General features: G+C 40.5%; 2 protein-coding genes across 2 annotated transcripts in view; both read right to left on the bottom strand.

Annotated features, from left to right (window-relative positions):
- Positions 1-3,170, bottom strand: part of LOC140477785 (molybdopterin synthase catalytic subunit) — a 68,682-nt gene extending 65,512 nt beyond the window's left edge. Inside the window, exon 1 of the mRNA XM_072571630.1 lies at positions 3,050-3,170. Coding sequence (XP_072427731.1) covers positions 3,050-3,170 — 121 coding nt within the window. The remainder of the gene's footprint in view (positions 1-3,049) is intronic.
- A 3,200-nt stretch (positions 3,171-6,370) lies between these two features.
- mocs2 (molybdenum cofactor synthesis 2) lies at positions 6,371-19,126 on the bottom strand. The gene is made up of 3 exons (XM_072571631.1): positions 18,939-19,126; positions 11,877-11,998; positions 6,371-6,517 (listed from the first exon to the last, which is right to left on the bottom strand). Exons 1-3 carry the CDS (start codon positions 18,948-18,950, stop codon positions 6,391-6,393), a joined length of 261 nt encoding a protein of 86 aa, XP_072427732.1. The 5' UTR covers positions 18,951-19,126; the 3' UTR covers positions 6,371-6,390.
- Between the last annotated feature and the right edge of the window lie 578 nt (positions 19,127-19,704).

Below are 19,704 nucleotides of genomic sequence, written 5' to 3'. Positions count from 1 at the left end.
TAGCGAGATTAGAGAACAACACTGCACTCTTCCTATCTCAGTCATAACAAAACTGAAGCCTCTAGCATGGTTTCTAATGAGGACCGTGGGCGGCACGGTGGCACAGTGGTTAGCACTGCTGCCTCACAGCGCCTGAGACCCGGGTTCAATTCCCGCCTCAGGCGACTGACTGTGTGGAGTTTGCACGTTCTCCCCGTGTCTGCGTGGGTTTCCTCCGGGTGCTCCGGTTTCCTCCCACAGTCCATGCTAAATTGCCCATAGTGTTAGGTAAGGGGTAAATGTAGATGTAGGGGTATGGGTGGGTTACGCTTCGGCGGGGCGGTGTGGACTTGTTGGGCCGAAGGGCCTGTTTCCACACTGTAAGTAATCTAATCTAATCTAATTTATTTGAAAGTTGCTTAATTGCAACTAGGTAAGTAAATGTAACAGATTTCTCCTGAATTATTAAAGCAAAATGGCTTTGACAATTGTTAAAACACTTCTGGAGTTGGAAGTTTTAATCCTGAGTGGATTGCAAAACTAAAACCAGGATATTAGCAATGGCTGAAAATTAAAGTTGGAATTAAAAGTAGGAGCTGACATAGCAGATATAATAGTGAAAATAGTGCAGCATTTGAAACTGAAAGAGAAATGAGATAATTCAGTTGATGATTCAATTGAATTAACAAGAATTTTGTTGCAGGAGAAGCATAGTGAATAAAAAAAGTGAAATGATGAAGCTTAAACAAGAAAGACAATTAACTTCAAAGAAGTTAAAAAAAAAATTCAGAGATAAAAAAGGAAAAGGAAAGAGCATTTTACCTTTAGGAAAGGAAAAGAGAAAGACAAGCAAAGGAATAATAGAGGGAATACTGATTTAGGAGATTGCAACACCAAAAAAAAAAGGATCTGATTCTTGAGAACATACTGATGAGAAATGCCCTTGGTCAATCCAAGACCAATTGGGAGAACAAATTAAGCTTGTGTATGCCTTTCCAATATTTGATGAAAGGAACATAGAAGCATTTTTTAATTTATTTTGAAAAGAGAGCCAACCAGATGAAGTGGTCAAAAGACAACTGGACAGTGCCCAAAGAAACTATTTGTGGTATAAACTGGTCTCTTAGCTTTAGAGATAGAAATTTAGGACAAATCCATCAACCATTTTAAAGCATAAAGAAAAATAATTTTGACTGTTTGATGCAGGCATTAAAAGGTAAAGACTGTATGTAATCCTCAGGTGAAATTTTTCTCTTGGAAGTATATATAAGTTCACTCTGCCCATCTGCAAGAACTCAGAACCAGAAGATTGCAACTATAAGACAGGCAGCTGAGAGAGATGACAATTAACAGATGGTCAACAAATTCAATCTCTTTTTCCATCACTCCCATAAACTCAAAAAGGACACAAGATGGGTAGGGAAGGGACAGGTGGGAATGCCAGCTCCAGGTCTGCTGCTCCATTTAGAAAAAAGTGTGCAGATGATGGAAGTGATATTTGAAGTCCCAAATGTTACCTTTGAATAGATTGCTGGAGGTCATTTGTCATTATTATTGGGATAAATCAGGGTGATTCAAAGAAAGGAGCCACAACAAAATACGAAACTGTAGCTCTAACAGCAGCTGTGAGGCCAAGTACAAACACTGCTCAGAGTGCAGGCGAGGGAGACCAGATACCAGAGTGATTCAGGGGAATTCTTGTTAAAAGATAAAGTAACTGGTTATTTCTCATACTGCCACACTAAGGGATACAGGAATCACCCAAACTTTTGCTGAGAAAAGGAAAGTCTTTTCTAGCAGACTGCCTTACAAATGGCAAGAGTCACACCCATCTTGTGTCCTTCTCAGGTTTGTGGGAGTGATGGAAAAAGAGATTAGATTTGTTGACCATCTGTTAATTGTCATCTCTCTCAGCTGTGTGTCTTACAGTTGCAATCTCCTGGTTCTGAATTCTTGCAGATGGGCAGAGTGAACTTTTAAAATCTTCCTAGAGAACCATTTCACCTGAAGACTGTATACAGCCTTTACCTTTTAATGAATGATATTAGCTGGGTGTTTATGGCCATCCCTTTGTATCAAGCACGTCAAGTGTGAACTAACATCTGGAACAGTATATATAGGAGTTGTCTGTAGTTTACCTGTAAACAAAGTTGGCTTACTCCAAGGAATGATTTGCAAGAAGTAAATATTGTAGCATTTCCAGTAGTCACAGAAAGGCCAAATGATATCAAGGAGACACAACAGTTCCAGAAAAAAGTTCCAAGAATTTTCCCTTTATAGTGAACTAAGCAAGGGCTACATAAAGTCCATTTTACAGGGCAAATTGGTACCACAGGCAGATATTTGGAATCTGATTGATGAGTCTAATCTTACAGCTAATACGAAAAACATACAATTAACCACATTAAAAACCATATCAAATAACTAAATTTATGTTGAGGCCCATGATGTTGTGGGCCGAGAGAAAGATAATGCATTCTTCCCATCGTGATCATAACAACTTGAATGGGGAAAATGCAGGGTTATGGGGAGGATAAAGCAAACGGAACACTGTGAATCTTTCTTTCAAGCTGCTGACATAGGTACAATTAGCCAAATGATCTCCTGAAGTACTGAGTCATTCTATGAATGTATTAAATAAGGTTGATCCTTTCTTTTGATGTGATCAAAGGAATATGGGATATATCTGACCAGGAGACTACAGACTGCAATCAGATACTTTTGACGCTGAGTTAGTTATTAGTTTTGGCGTGACTATTTACAACTTATTTGTTTGTGATTCTTAATATCCTAGCAAGCCATCTAGTTATTTTTCTGACTTTACAACAACATAGAAGCTTTCAGGATTACTTTTACATTCCACTATTTAGCAACTCAGCATTATGGGATTTTAACTCACTTTTATTCACCCAGTATTATAATCACAAGACACACACATTATCAACTAAAATACTTAAAACTTGAGTCTTGAGTTCATCAGTTCCATTCAGTAAAAATCTATAATTAGGAAAAGAAGTGAGTAATTGATTATACTGTGCTTGAATTCCAGCTGGACAATTTAACAACTTACCAATAAATAAAGATACTGCTCCACAAGATGGAGATTTGACTGTCTCTGCAACTTCATCTGTAGAAAGTTTCTCATATGTCACTTTTATCAAATCCTTTGGTTTATCTTCCAAATCACTCATGGTAACTGGAAAAAGAAAACAAGTACAAAGTTCATTTGCTGGTGACAGGACTGACTGAGTGGTCTCTACAGATCAATTGTTATCCTTTAGGAGTCTTCCGTATCAGGGTCCATTAGCACATCAAAATAATCCAAAGATTCCCTTTTTTGGTGTACTTCAACACTTTAAATATTTAATGTGCATTGTTTCGCTTCTTCTCTCCTGACAAGTAAATAAACGTATTAAATATAATGGAAAATACTTTCCAATGCAAATTATATTCTACATCGTTTTCAAAAATGGAGCATCTGGAATCTAGGTAGCTAAAGGCATAGCTAGCAATGGTGGAGTAATGATAGTTAGGGATATGTAAGGTGCCATATTTGGAGTAGCAAAGATCTTGTAGGCTGTTGGACTGAGGAAGTTACAGAGATAGGTATGGGGCAAAGGCCCATGAGGATTATTTCAAAAAATTCCAATGGAGATGCTGCAGACTGGGAGCCAAGACAGGTTCGTGAGAATAGGCGAGATGTGTGAATGCGACTTGGTAAGAGTAAGGATAGATACAGCAATAGTTTGGATGAGCTCACAATTGACAGAGGATCCAAATGGTGGGCCCATGAAGAAAGCATTGGAGGAATCAACATTCTTTTCAGCTCCAGGTCCTGATGAGAAGGTAACAGCAACTTGAAAAAATACATAAACAAAGGAGGGGCAAAGAGAGAATTTCAGTGCCTCTTGATTAAAATGGTAGGTTTGCTTCAGCCAATTGTTTCAGCCAGGGTTACCTGGGTTTGTCACACAGAAACAATATTAGGTCAAAAGAAAAAAGGTTTTAGCTTATCAAAGTCCCTGGTATTGAAGTCAAATGATGAAAGTTGAATATTGATTGTCTGTTTTCACTTTGATCTGCAACTCTAGCCGTAACACTATATTATGCACTCAGTTCTATTCTCCTGATGTACTTACATTGGGTATGATTTGACTGGCTAGCACACAAAACAATATTTTCACTGTTTCATCTGACAATGTGACAATAATAAACTGAATCAAATAATCATATCATCAGGATTTTGCTAATTGCACAATGAGAAAATTCTGAGTGCAATGAAACAAAAGTTGCTTTGTCATCATCTCTGAATTCTCTTTCGAGGGGAAACTGCTACAATTACTTAGAAGTGACAATAACATTAATGACTTGAACGTAATCCTGTATAGACTAGAAAACTCCAAGACTTAAATAAGATCAAAATTAATGGTTCAAATGCCTTTCCTGCTGGATCCGGTACTATCTTACGTATAAAATGTAAAAGTAATTTTGATAAATTTAACAATATTTATGATTTAATGGAATGATAAGAATGCATGAATATTAAATAGAACTATCATGCAGTCTTGGAAAGTGAGATGTCTGCTCCTTTATTCCCAAAATATCAAGAGACCTTTATTCTGTAAACTAACACAACATCTGTAATTTTAAGATTTTTAATACGAACACTGGGTTACAACATAAGAAAATGTTCTGTTGTACAACTTTTGCCTTCCTTTCAAATTGTATTTGAAACTTGATACAAGATCCTTCAAAGCAGAATTGTTTACTGAAAGGAAGATTGAGGGAGAAAATAACAGCTGTAGAAAAGAGGATGTTTCTAATAATAGTGATGGAAGATGTAAAATATGCTACAGGAACCAGGCACCCTAAAGATAGTTTTAAATAGGTGTAAAGTAAAATCATACAAGCTCACTAAGCAACAATGGTACCTAAATGCTCGAGTTAAAGCAGAAAACCTTTCAATGTGCAAGGTTAAAATCGGTAAATATTTACTATTACTATCATTGCTGTTTTTTTGGCTAGTTCCAAACATACGTTGCAGGTATGCTCTGCTTCATCATCATACAACTTTCAGCAGACATGCCTTTACATTTCTCAGTGAACTGGAGAATATACACTATTAAAATGGCAATATACATGTTGCTACTGAATATCATGTAGGCAATCTCTTCAATTATTGCTCACAAGCAAAAACTATTATGATAACGCTTTGCTTCTTTCCCATTAATTTTTGGCAAAATTTACTGTGCAATAACACTTTGTACAGGAGACTTTTATTCAAAATTATACTCGCTGGATATGTTGGCCTAATCATTTTCTCTAAATTTTCTATGAAGATCATTACTGGGAAACAAAAAAAGTAATATGGAGTCAGTGGAGGATGAGGGTTTTAAAAGCATTTAGAAGACTTCAACAGATATCAGTTTAAATTCTAAACCTATCCACATAAACAAAGAATTAAATATTGCCAAAATATTTACAAGTTTCAATATTTGCTCACATGTCTCATATTAACACTCAAGGTTTAATGGATCAAGATTGAGACTGTCTCAGAAATAAAAACAGCACACAAGATGCTGCCATTTTTTAATGCAAATTCATTATGCTTTCTACTTTTTAAATGGAATCCATGGTAGCTGTTTAAAGTTTATAACATGAATGAAATGTCACTATGCTGTTAGAATAATGAAAGATCATAATTCAAAGGAAATATTGCAGTCAACTATTTAAGATACACGGAGGTAATACTGTACTTTCATTTCTTAATACAGAAGAAATTAAGGAGTCTATTTCGAGGATGCCAGATCAGTAAACTAAGTATAAATAAGGTCAAGATTTGATCATCAGTGCTCTAAGATTGAAATTACTTTTGAAAAAGATAATGGTGGTTCAGTGATAACAGGCAGTGATCTCTAGATGAGAGTATTAAAGCAATAACTGAAGAAGCACACCTAGCCAGTGATAACTTTAAATTTGTAAATTTATTCAGCATTATTGAAATGCTGCAGATACGCCTTCAGTCTGCATCCATCTTGGCACTAATTCTGACAAGCCATGCAATACATTCCATATGTCGGAATTGACATTCATCAGGCCCATTCCCTTCTCCCAATGACCAACTCCTATTGTAGTTGTTAGCATTCAGTATCTTTAAAAAAAAAATTACTAATATGAAAATGTATTTATATCATTACAGTGAAACTGCATAAAAGCAGCATGGCTCCATATAATAAAGATACAAGGCCAAATGGGAACAGACGAAAGGGAAAATTCAAAAGGCATCTAACAACGGAATCAATGGACCTCGCTAAAATTAAAGACTCCATCAGGAATTTTAATGTGCGGCCTCCTGCACCTGAAGTCATTTTTGAGGAGAAATTAGAAATACCTGCATATGTATGCCAGGAGCTAGCCCCCGCTAATCGGGGGGATGACTGCGATCTCGTCGCCTGGCTGGAGGAACAAAAGCTGATCTCCCAAGATGATGTATTCCTGACGAACAGCAAGAATGATGTGATCCCTTATGGTACCAAGCCTGTGGATTCGGTAAGAAAAGACAAAAACATACCAAATATCAATAATATTTAGTATTTAGCACTAAATGTTTCACTGCATTTAATAGGATTTTCCCTTCCCCTGCCGATTAATGGTCAATAATGCCCTCCAAATATGGTTCCAGGTCTGCAACTAAAACAGTTTAGAGTCATTACAGCCTGTCTGCTTCACTTCGGCAGTTAGCCAATTCTTGACAAGATAGTTAAATGCTTAAAAGAGTGTTGCTGGAAAAGCGCAGCAGGTCAGGCAGCAAAGGAACAGGAGAATCGACGTTTCGGGCATAAGCCCTTCTTCAGGCTTGTGTCCGAAACGTCGATTCTCCTGTTCCTTTGATACTGCCTGACCTGCTGCACTTTTCCAGCAACACATTTTTAAGCTCTGATCTCCAGCATCTGCAGTCCTCACTTTCTCCAAGGTAGATAAATGAAAGGTTTTATGTAATCAAGCTACTTCATCGACTGGAGTGACAATGGGTAAGCTACGTGGGTAATATGTATAGAACATTCTGAACTTGACAGCATTAACGACTTCTGTAAAGAAGTCCATTGCAAAGAACAAAATTTGACTTCCCAACTGACAGTATTCTGTGAAAAAGAGTATGTTAACTAAGAAGTAAAACCAAGCAATATCTCAACATTTTAAAAAAGGTTTCTAATATTCTTCCAAACCTGACATAATGGAGCCATACTACGTTTATTTCAATTATTTATTTATTGGCAAAGTAACATGGTGAATTTTCAACAATTATATGAATTAGAAAAGTAACACGGTTTATAGCGATCCATCCAATAGTAATTATGTTCTCCTATGGATGCTTCTCCAAAGTGAACAGGGTTTGCTAAACTATTCTGTGCATCTGTTACACATGTCACAGTTTACGACACCGCAGCCTTCATCTCAACATTAGTTCCGAAAAGCTTCAATAGTGCACATGCACCACCTTTTGTACTCAACTCATGCTTCTGTTTTTCCCTATTCCTATATCTACCTGTATCACGTCATCGTCAGCTAAATATGGCCTATCTGCAACCAAGCAGCCTCGAATTTTATGCAAAACTGAATGACAGAATAATATAAAACTGAGCTGTGCTGAATTTCCCTCAGATTTTCTCTCCATGTCCTGTGGGAAGATAGAGTAAAGGCAAGTCTCTCTGTCCTACGGCCACAAGTATATCCTGCCCACCAAAGGCAGTACAAATCCAATCCAACCAATTTCATCTCTACTCAGTTATCAGTGAAGGCTCCATCAACAATGTCTTCTCCCTTCGCTATGTATGGAACATGGTTCTTTGATTAGGTGGGGACAATGTTTCTTTATATCTTCTAACAGGATGCAAACATTGCTATGAAAACATTTGTTGCCCATCTCTACTTGCTCTTGGAAAAGACGACAGCGATCCACTCGCTTGAACCACTGCAGTCCATCTGGTATAGGTACATCCTACTAGGTACTCTCTTCCACTTCCCCCCCCCCCCACCTCCCCAATCTGTCCAACATTTCGTCATAGGACGACCTGGCCATTACAAGTATTAGTCATGGTAAAATGGTATCTGAACTACAGCCAATTCATTTATATCCTTCCTTAAATAAAGTGACCAATACCTTTCACAGTACTCCAAATACCATCTCACCAGTGCACTATATCATTGAAGAATAATCTCTCTAGCTTTGCATTCAATTCCCCTCAATTTAAATAATAATATTTGAATAGCTTTTAGCGATTTGTGCACAGGACACCCAGTTCCTCTGCATCCTATATTTCCGCAACCTCTCCCCATTTCTCTTTTTTTTTGAAGGGAATTAGGAAGAAAGTTAAAAAGTAGGACCGTAAAAGGTTTCAGGATCACTACCAGGGCCATGTGCTAATCAGAGTAGAAATAGCATGATAAATCAGATGGATATATGGCTGAAAAAAATGGTGTGAGGGGGAAGGTTTCAGACTGCTGAGACATAATGACCAGTTGGAAAAGGTGGGACAACTGTAAACTGGCCAGATTGCACAGGACAGGATCGGAACTGATGTCCTAGGGGAGTATTTGCTAGTGGTGTTGGGGAGAATTGAAACTAAAATGGAGGAGGATGGAAACCTATACAGGGAGACAGAACAGAGGGTAGAAAGGGCAAAAAGAAAAGACAGAATGGGAAATACTAAAGATAGGCAGAAAATTCAGGGACAAAGGTCAAACAGAGGCATGATGTAAAACAAAACGAAAAAGATGAACAGTGTCAAAATGACAAGCCTTAACACCATGCAACTTAATGTGTAGAGCATTCACAATAAAGTGCTTGCACCAGATCTGCTAAATGATTTAAAGGGGTATGATATAATTGGGATTATGGAGGCGTAACTGCAGGGTGACCAGCAACAGGAATTCAACAAGAATTCAACAATGAGAGTAATTAATGATACTAAAAATAAAATCTAGAAGTATAGGTAAAGTGTCACCATCAGCTTATACTATAGAACAAATTGCTAAATATTAAAAGCTTTTCATATCACAAACAAACACCTTCCTGAGATGTTTGTATCACCGATAGCCACGGGTGAGTTGCCAGAAGATTGGAGTTTGGCTAATTAGATTAGATTACTTTTTAGATTAGATTAGATTACTTACAGTGTGGAAACAGGCCCTTCGGCCCAACAAGTCCACACCGCCCCGCCGAAGCGTAACCCACCCATACCCTTACATCTACATCTACATCTACCCCTTACCTAACACTACGGGCAATTTAGCATGGCCAATTCACCTGACCTGCACATCTTTGGAGTGTGGGAGGAAACCGGAGCACCCGGAGGAAACCCACGCAGACACGGGGAGAATGTGCAAACTCCACACAGTCAGTCGCCTGAGGCGGGAATTGAACCCGGGTCTCTGGCGCTGTGAGGCAGCAGTGCTAACCACTGTGCCACCGTGCCGCCCACGGTGCCATTGTGGTGCCATTATTTAATAAAGATGGTAAGAAAAAGCCACGTAGCTACAGATCAGTGAGTCATAGAGTCACAGAGATGTACAGCATGGAAACAGACCCTTCAGTCCAACTCATCCATGCCAACCAGATATCCCAACTCAATCTAGTCCCACCTGCCAGCATCTGGCCCATATCCCTCCAAACCCTTCCTTTTCATACACCCATCAAGATGCCTCTTAAATGTTGAAATTGTACTAGCCTCCACCACTTCCTCTGACTCATTCCATACACGTACTACCCTATGCATGGAAAAAGTTGCCCCTTACGTCTCTTTTATATCTTTCCCCTCTCAGCCTAAACCTATGCCCTCTCGCTCAGGACTCCCCTACCCCAGGGAAAAGACTTTGTCTATTTATCCTATCCATGCCCCTCGTGATTTTATAAACCTCGATAAGGTCACCCCTCAACCTCCGATGCTCCAGGGAAAACAGCCTCGCCCATTCAACCTCTCCCTATAACTCAAATCCTCCAACCCTGGCAACATCTTTGGAAATCTTTTCTGAACCCTTTCAAGTTTCACAATATCTTTCAGATAGGAAGGAGACCAGAATTGCACACAATATTCCAACAGCGGCCTAACCAATGTCCTGTACAGCCGCAACATGACCTCCCATCTCCTGTAATCAATACTCTCTGGCATTGTATGGGCAAGTTGTTGGAAGGGAATCTGAGGGACAAAATTTGCATGTATTTGGAAAGGCAAGGATTGATTACGGATGGTCAAGATGGCTTTGTGCATGGGAAATCATGTCTCATTAACTTGATTGAGTTGTTTGAAGAATTGACAAAGAAGATTGATTATAGCAGAGTGAATGCTGTCAATATGGACTTTAGCAAGGCATCCATAAGATACTGCATGGTGGACTGGTTAGCAAAATTATATCACATGGAAGATAGGAAAAGCTAGCCCTTTGGATCCAAAATTGGCTTGAAGGTAGGAGACAGAAGGTAGTGGTGGAGGATTGCTTTTTGGGCTGGAGGTCTATGACCAGCAGAGTGCCACAAGAATCGGTGCTGGCTCCACTGCTTTTCGTCATTTATATAAATGATTTGGATGTGAACATAGGAGGCGTGGTTAATAAGTTTGCAGGTCGCACCAAAATTGGTTGTGTAACAGATAGCGAAAAAGGTTACCTCAGAGTGCAATGGGATCTGGAGCCGAGGAGTAACAAATCGAGTTTAATTTAGATAAATGTGAGGTGTTGCATTTTGGTAAGGCAAATCAAGGCAGGACTTATGCACTTAATGGTTAGGCCCTGGGGAATGTTGCCGAACAAAGAAATGTGGGATGCAGATTCATAGTTTCTCCAAAGTGAAATCACAGGTAGACAAGGTAGTGAAGGAGGCGTTTGGTACGCTTGCCTTTATTGGTCACCACATTGAGTATAAGAGTTGGGGAATCATGTTGCAGCTGTACAGGACATTCGTTAAACTACATTTGGAACACTGCAATCAATTCTGTTCTCCCTGCAATGGGAAGGATGTTGTGAAACTTGAAAGTGTTCAGAAAAGATTTACAAGGATTGCTAGGATTGGAGGGTTTAAGCTAAAGGGAGAGGCTGAATAGATTGGTGCTATTTTCTCTGGAGTGTCGGAAGATGAAGAGCCTTATAGAGGTTTATAAAATCATGAGTGGTGTGGATAGGATTACTAGACAAAGTATTTTCTCCAGGGTTGGGGAGTCCAAAACTAGACAGCCTACATTTAAGGAGAAAGGGGAAAAATTTAAACAGGCCACAAGGGGCAACATTTTTATGCATAGGGTGGTGCATGCAAGGAATGAGATAGTGGTAGAAGCTGATACAATTACAACATTCAAAATGCATCTGGATGGGTGTAAGAATAAGAAGGGTTTTGAGGGATATGGGCTAAATACTGGCAAATGGGACTCGATCAGATTGGGATGGCTGTACAGCACGAACAAGTTGGACCAAAGGGTCTGTCTCCATGCTGCACATCTCTATGACTCTGTGTTGAACACCGAAGCATATGAATTCCTTGCAGTTAGTAAATTCCTGCAGTACATGGTCAACAACTTGATAACATGGTATCTTTGACACAGGAAAGCATCCCCAAGTGGTTCACAGGAGCATGACCAGCCTAAAAATTGAGATAAAGCCCAAGGAAGAGATAGTAGGAGATTGGTAAGCTTCATGAAATAGTTTTAAGGAGATCAGAGATCCAAGAACTACTGAGATTTTTAGTTTAATTTGGCAGGGCATCGCTACACAATAAACATAAATCTTAATTGCTACTCCATCTTCATCACATAAGCAGCACATAGGCACTTCACGCTGGAAAGAACACTAGATCAGATCAACAACATTGCTAAGAAGAAACAACAATGAATTTCTCTAATAAGCTGTACCTTGGATGTCTCTTAACAATTTCCTGCCACAGTTGCAATGAAGTTAGTTGCTGTGGTACAGAAATTGTCTCCGAACGAACCCCTGACAATTCAGCACTCCTGGCAAAATACAGCACAGAGACCTATACAAAAGAGAGAAAAATTAAATCTTGAGAAAAATGTGACTAGCTCATGACCTGGCACTGAAACAGATTTACTAGGAAAAAAAATTATGAAGATCAGAATCAAGATTTACCAAATAAACTGGCCTCATCAAGCCATACTTCATATTGTCAAACTTTCAGTTCAGGAGATTTTAGTGAGGCTTCCACCATTGAATACCTACCAGGCCATTACATAATATACTGCCAATCTATAACTCTTTCAATCTCCTGGGATTAATGTTTACTCATTTTGTCTGGACGACAGTGAGGGCTGCAGGGGGGGGGAAAGGGTTTATTGACCATGGCACAATGATACAGGACACTACTCAAGAGGAGAGAATATGACAAATATACTGATGATATGGGACAATCAGATTAGAGAAATACATGTGTGGACCAAAAACTGTCGTGGTGGAAAGGCATTCCAGTTCATGGAGCACTGGCACCAGCACTGGGGAAAATGGGATCAGGATCAATGACAAAGTCTCTATCTGAACCCTGCTCGGGCCAGTATTCTTTCCAACCACATACGGAAGTAAAAAGGATTTTAAAACTGAATAATGGAGGCAAGGGATCAAATTTGGAAATCTATAGTCAATCAAAAGATCGAGACAAGGATAAAGAGAAAGGTATTAATACAGGACAATGCCAAATAGACTGTGATAAGAGATAGAGAGTATATATCCAAAAGTGAACCAACAGACAAGGCTAGCATTTTCAAAGGGAGTGTATTAGATAAATCTGAGGATCAGTATCTGAATGAACTGACAGCACAAATAGGCTGTTTAAAGAAGATTCATTAGACTATAACCTGGAATAGCCAGGTGATTTATGAAGAAAAACTCGACACACTAGACTTGTGCCAGCTGGTATTTAGAAGAGCAAGAGATGACTTGATTAAAACATACAATTCTGAGGTGTCTTACGAAGGCGGATGTGAAGAGAGGATGTTTCATCCTATAGGGGATCCTAGACCTGGATTACTGCTGACAAATCAGAAGTCACCCATTTAAGAGAGAGATTAGGCTTTTTTTTCTGCTGAGCAGATCATAAGTCCTTGGTACTCCCACTCAAGAATATAGTTGAAGCAGAGTCCTTGAATATTTTTAAGGTAGGGATAGATAGCATTTAAACCCACTGTTTAACAAGAATCTATCAGGGGTAGGTGGGAATAAGGTCAGCCATGAACTTAGTGAATGGGAGAACAGGCTCAAGCAGATGAATGCTACTCCTGATTCATGTGGTTATAGTGATACACATCCCACAGTCTAAATTACACTGAAGCTATGTAATCGGTAGGTTTTCTATTGAACCAGGAAAGCTCTCCATTTGCTTTGTTATCAAATGTGCAGAAGTGCACTCAGAAATCAGCAATGCGTTCAAGCTTTGGTAAGACAAATAGAAAAGTGGACATTTCCATGACATTAAGAGATTTCTACTGGGTAATCTGAAAGGTTTATTTTGTAGCAGTTCTTAAATATTAAATTTTGAAATACTGATATGAGCAGCTCATAACCTAAACATTAGTTTGCGTTACATGAAAAAAGTAAAGGAGTAAGAAATAATTTCATCTAACAATTGTGATGATCGCATGACAATAAAGTTCAAGTGGTTCCTAAATAATTAAAATAACCTCCCTATCTTTGTTACTGCATTAAATGTAATTTGTTAACACTTGTTCACAAGTGAAGCAAGTTAAACCAGAGATTAAAAAAAAAACCCACATTGTTATGGTGCACACAGAGGTCATTCAACCCATTTTGATCTGCACCTTAACCCTGCACGCACTTCCATTTATATAATTATCCAATGCCCTCTCCAATGCCCCATTTGAACCTGCCTCCACCATTATTCCAGGCTGTGCATACAGTAACTACTTACTGTGAGAGAAAGTGTTTTCTTCACCACATATTTGCTTCTTTTGCAAAACTCCTAAAACCACAGTACAGAGGAACCTAGATTATCCAAATATCAATTATCCGAAAATCAGATTATCCAAAGGAGATCTCGAGGTCTCAATGGAAACAGTACAAAGATGTGTTTCCAACAGTGATCTCGTCATTTGTTTCCAACAGTGATTAAACAGGCACCGTCTCCAAATGACTGACTTCCCGCCCTCCCCCTCTCTGCTCACACTTACCCTGGAGTTTTACATAGGGGTGACCGTAAACCCCTCCTCCCCGTTCCCCAGATAATCTCTACTGTATAGGCAAAGGTGGAACCTGGCAAAAAGTTGTGTGTGGGGCTGTGGCTGCATGTGTGTGTGTGCGCACGCTATTTGGAGACTTACCCCACAAAGGCAACTTAAGCAGTCCTGTGGTTGGTGTCCAGTCCAGCTGCACCAGAGAGGGGGCGGGGGTGGAGGGGCGGGTGGGGGGGCAGTGTTGCATGGGGTTGGGGTGTGGCGGGGGGGGGGGGGGGGTATTGCATGGGGTGGGGGCAGGGTTGCACGGGTTTGGGAACAGGGCAGTGTCAGACAAAGGTGGGGGCGGGGTCTCACATACTGAGCAGACTTTAAAAACTGCAAGCTCCAGAGGAAAGGCATTTAACCGATTAACCGAATAATTGATTATCCGAACAATTGATTATCCGAACGAAATAGTGCCCTGCCGATCAGGTTCACATAATCGAGGTTCCCCCATATACCTTTTGGTTCTTGATCTGTTCACAAACAGAAAGTTTCTCCTTATTCATTCCGTCCAGACATTTCATGATCTTGAAAACTGTTAAAACTCCCTTTTGTCTTTTCTATTTCAAAGAGAAAGCTCTCCCAATATCTCCAATCTTTCTTCATAATTAAAGGCATATCCCATCTTGTAAATCTCTTATGTACTCTCAGATATGTTCACATCTTTCCTATAGTGTGGCATTCAAAACCATACAATACACCAGCTAAACAGTCATAGTCATACAGCACGGAAACAGAGTTTTTAGTCCAACCTGTCTGCGCTGACTAGATATCATAAACTGATCTAGATCCATTTGCCAGCATTTGGCCATATCCCTCAAAACCCTTCCTACTCATACCCATCCAGATGCCTTTTAAATGCTGCAATTATACCTGCCACCACCAACTCCTTTGGCAGGTACCACCTCCTCAGATCCTGTTTAAATCTTTCCCCTCTCACCACAAAACTATGCCCTCCAGTCTGCCTCATATTTTATATGTTTATCGTAACATCACTGCTCGTGAACACTATGCCTCTGAATATAGGTTTGCTCGCTGAGCTGGAAGATTCGTTTACAGACATTTCATCACCATACTAGGTAACATCTTCAATGAGCCTCCAGATGAAGCACTGGTGGTGTAGCCCGCTTTTTATTTATATGTTTGGGTTTCCTTGGGTTGGTGATGCCATTCACTATGGTGATGTCATCTCCTGTTATACTTATCGGAGTGGTAAGTGGGATTCAAGTCAATGAGTTTGTTGATAAGAGTTCTGGTTGGAAGGCTATGCTTTTAGGAATTCTCGTGCATGTCTCTGTTTGGCTTGTCCTAGGATGGATGTGTTGTCCTTCCTCATCCATATATAAGGATACCAGTGAGAGTGTCATGTCTTTTTGTGGCTAATTGGTGTTCATCTGGTGGCTAGTTTTCTGCCTGTTTGTCCAATGTAGTGCTTGTTACAGTTCTTGCAAAGTATTTTGTCCATGACATTAGTTTTGCTTGTTGTCTGTATAGGGTCTTTCAAGTTCATGAGCTGCTTTTTTTAGTGGGTTGGTGGGTTTATAATGCCAAGGAGTCTGAGAAGTCTGGCAGTCATTTCCACGATGACTTTAATGTAGGGGAGAGTGGCTAGGGTTTCAGGATGTGTTTTGTCTGCTTGTTTGGGTTTTTTTTCTGAGAAATCGGTGGACTCTGTTCATTGGGTACACATTCTTTTTGAATACACTGTATGGGTGATTTTCTTCTGCTCTGCATAGTTCATTTGTGCTGCATTGTGTGGTGGCTCTTTGAAATAATGTTTTTAACGCAGCTTCGTTTGTGGACGTTGGGATGATTGCTTCTGTAGTTCAACATTTGGTCCGTATGTGTTGTTTTCCAGTAAATGCTGGTTTGAAGTTCCCCATTGGCTGTTCACTCTACTGTGACATCTAGAATGGCATTTTGTTGTTGTTTTCCTCCTCTGTAGTGAATGTTATGCCAGTAAGGGTATTATTGATGGTCTTGAAGGTTTCCCCTCATTTATTTCATTTAGTGATGCCAGTATCATCAAGCTAGTAGACCTATGCCTTACCACACACTTCATGTTCAACAAAACCTACAGACAAACCAACGGAACACCCATGGGATCTCCAATATCAGGGTTTTTAGTAGAGGCAGTAATGCAGAGACTCTAACAGCTCTACCAACCATCCAACCCAAACCTTGGATCCTCTATGTTCATAAATGAAACAAATTAGAGGAAACCTTCAAGACCATCAATAATACCCTTTACTGACTAACTATGCCTTTATTTATTAAGTCTAGAAACTACATGCTTTATAGGAAATCAGGAGGGCAAAAAGGGGACATGAGACAGCTTTGGCAAATAGCGTTAATGTATTCGTAGAATCCCTTTGGATTCTCCTTAAGGACAAAAGGGACCCCTTGAAGATCGGCAAGAATGCCGATGTATTAAGCCACAGGAAATGGGGAAGATACTAAACAAGTACGTTGCATCAGTGTTTTCTGTGGCAAATGACATGGAAGATACAGAATGCGGGGAAATAAATAGCGACATCTTGAAAAATTTTACAGAGAAGGCAGTGTTGAATATTTTGAAACGCATAAAAGTGGACAAATCCCCAGGACATGATCAGATATTCCCTCAAACTCTGTGGGGAGCTAGGGAAGAGATTGCTGGGGCCCTTGCTGAGATAGTTGTATCATCGATAGCCACAGTTGAGGTACCGGAAGACTGGGGGTTGGCTAACATGGTGCCACTGTTTAAGAAAGATGGTAAGGAAAAGCCATGGAACTATAGACTGGTGAACTGATATTAGTGATGGGCAAGTTGTTGGAGGGAATTCTGAGTGACAGGATTTAAATGTATTTGGAAAGGCAAGGACTGGTTTGGGATAGTCAACATAGCTCTTTATGTAGGAAACTGTGCCTCACGAACTTGATTGAGCTTTTTGAAGTAACAAAGAGGATTGATGAGGGATGAATGTGGACGTGACCTACATGGTCTTCTGTAAGGCACTCAACAACATTCCTCATGGTAGACAGCCTAACAATGTTAGAACACATGGAACACAGGGAGGACTAGCTATTTGGATACAGAACTGGCTAGAATGTAGAAGACAGAGTGTGCTGATGAAGGGTTGGTTTCAGACTGGAGGTCTGTGAACAGTGATGTGCCACAAGGATTGGTGCTGGGTCCACTGCTTTTTGTCATTTATATAAATGATTAGGATGTGAACATAGGAGGTATCGTTAGTAAGTTTGCAGATGACACCAAAATTGAAAGTGTAGTGGATAGCAAAGAAGGTTACCTCAGAGTACAATGGGACCACAGCGGAGTTTAATTTAGATAAATGTGAGTGCTGCATTTTGGAAAGGCAAATCAGGGCAGGACTTATACACTCAATGGCAAGGTCCTGGGAAGAGTTGCTGATCAAAGAGACCTTGGAGTGCAGGTTCACAGTTCTTGAAAGTGGAGTCATAGGTAGATAGGATAGAAAAGGCGGCATTTGGCATGCTTGCCTTTATTGGTTCAGGCATTGAGTATAGGAGTTGGGAAGACATGTTGTGACATTGGTTCGACCACGATTGGAATACTGCGTGCAATTCTGGTTTCCCTGCTATAGGAAGGATGTTGTCAGACTTGAAAGGGTTTAGAAACGATTTACAAGGATGTTGCCAGGGTTGGAGGGTTTGAGCTACAGGGAGAGGCTGAATAGAGAGGGATTATTTTCCCTGGAGCATCAAAGATTGAGGGGTTATCCTATAAAAATTTATAAAATTATAAGGGGCATGGATACAATAAACAGACAAGGTTTCTTTTCCTCCCCAGGGTGGGGGAGTCCAGAACTAGAGGGCATAAATTTAAGGTGAGAGGAGACAGATTTAAAAGGGTCCTAAGGCGCAACTTTTTCACACAGAGAATGGTGTGTATATGGAATGAGCTGCCACAGAAAGTGGTTGAGGCTGTTTTTATACAGCATTTAAAAGGCATCTGGATGGATATATGACCAGGAATGGTTTAGAGGGATAGGGCCAACTACTGGTAAATGGGACTAGATTTATTTCGGATTCCTAGTCTACATGGATGAATTCAACCAAAAGGGTCTGTTTCTATGGTGTATACTGCATTTCTATAATTGTATTAACAACTGTCAAAGTGTGGCGATGGAAAAGTGCAGCAGGTCAGGCAGCTTCCGAGGAGCAGGAGAATCGACGTTTCGGGCATCAGCTCTATTCAACCAGCCCATTTTGTCAAGGCCCTTCCAAACTTTATCCTGTCCTCAATTCACCCAAATCTGCAAACTAGAAACTTCCCTCAAAAATTACTCATTAACCATTGCTCTCCGATTACTTTCCTCAGAAATCTGTCGTGTGACACTGTATCGGACACCTTTTGGAAGTCCTTCTATTGGGATTTCCCAACCTGGGAGAACAAAAATTACTGAACGGTCATAATGTACTCCGAACAAGTTGTAACTGTAGACTTTAACAAAATAGAAAACAAAGGTGTCCCACTTCCGGGTGAATTACAACGCAACATCTGAGACCTAACTACCTCTTCATGACAACTGGCGGTATCCCCCTCCCCCGAGAGCCAGCAACCGCCGCCTTCTCGGAAACGCGCAGCCAGAGGGAGACGGACTCCTGCCTCCCCCTCCCCAAGGCCTGAGGCCCCCGGGAGTCGGTGTCCGGTCCTCGCAGCCGCTCTCTGTGCTCCCGTGTGGCGAGAGGCTGTGCCCGCGCTGTTACCTGGGTGACCATGTCCTGGTCGTGGTCCTGTCCGGGCTGAGCTGGGCCGGTGTAGCGGGCTGAAGGCTCCGGGCGGCTGCCTCTCCCCCTCTGCTCAGGTCCCCCAGCTGCACTCTGGCTGCACCAACCAAAACCCAAAGAACTACGGCTGCTATCAATCAATCAGAGGCAATAAGAACAGAAGGGGCTGGAAAAGCTCTGCAGGTCTGGCAGCATCTGCGGAGAGGAATCAGAGTCAACATTCCTGCTCCAGTGACTCTTCCTCAATGTTAACTTTGATTTCTCTCCACAGATGCTGCTAGACCTGCTGAGCTTCTGCCAGTTCTGTTTTTGTCCGTCAAAATAAACAAAATCACTGTTCAACATCATCCTCCTTCAGTGAGCCGTAAAGATTAGTAATACACCATCATAAATGAAAATATGAAAAAATCTTTGCCTGAAACTTTTACCTTTGTTTCCCTTTGCTGGGTCTGCTGAGTATTCCCAGCATTTTTCTGTTTGTATTTCTTATTTCCATCATCTATTTGCCTTGCTCTTAGAAAAATGGTAGCATGCAGGTACATAAATTACAAAAACCAAATACCACGTTAGCTCTAAGGTGTTGGAAAATGTAAGTAAAACATTATTCCTTTGATACCTGGGATGCAGTGGTAGTGTCCCAACATATGGCCCAGTTTGGGTCCAAGTCTCACCTGAACCAGGTGTGGTTGATCAAGTAGATGTAAAAATCTCTACTTAAATTGGTTGGGACCTGAGACTACAGGAA

The sequence above is a fragment of the Chiloscyllium punctatum genome, chromosome 1, assembly GCF_047496795.1.
Source record: "Chiloscyllium punctatum isolate Juve2018m chromosome 1, sChiPun1.3, whole genome shotgun sequence".
In the NCBI taxonomy this organism is placed as follows: Eukaryota; Metazoa; Chordata; class Chondrichthyes; order Orectolobiformes; family Hemiscylliidae; genus Chiloscyllium; species Chiloscyllium punctatum.
The sequence above is the reverse complement of the archived record's forward strand: the minus strand, read 5'-3'. Positions and strand labels throughout refer to the sequence as shown.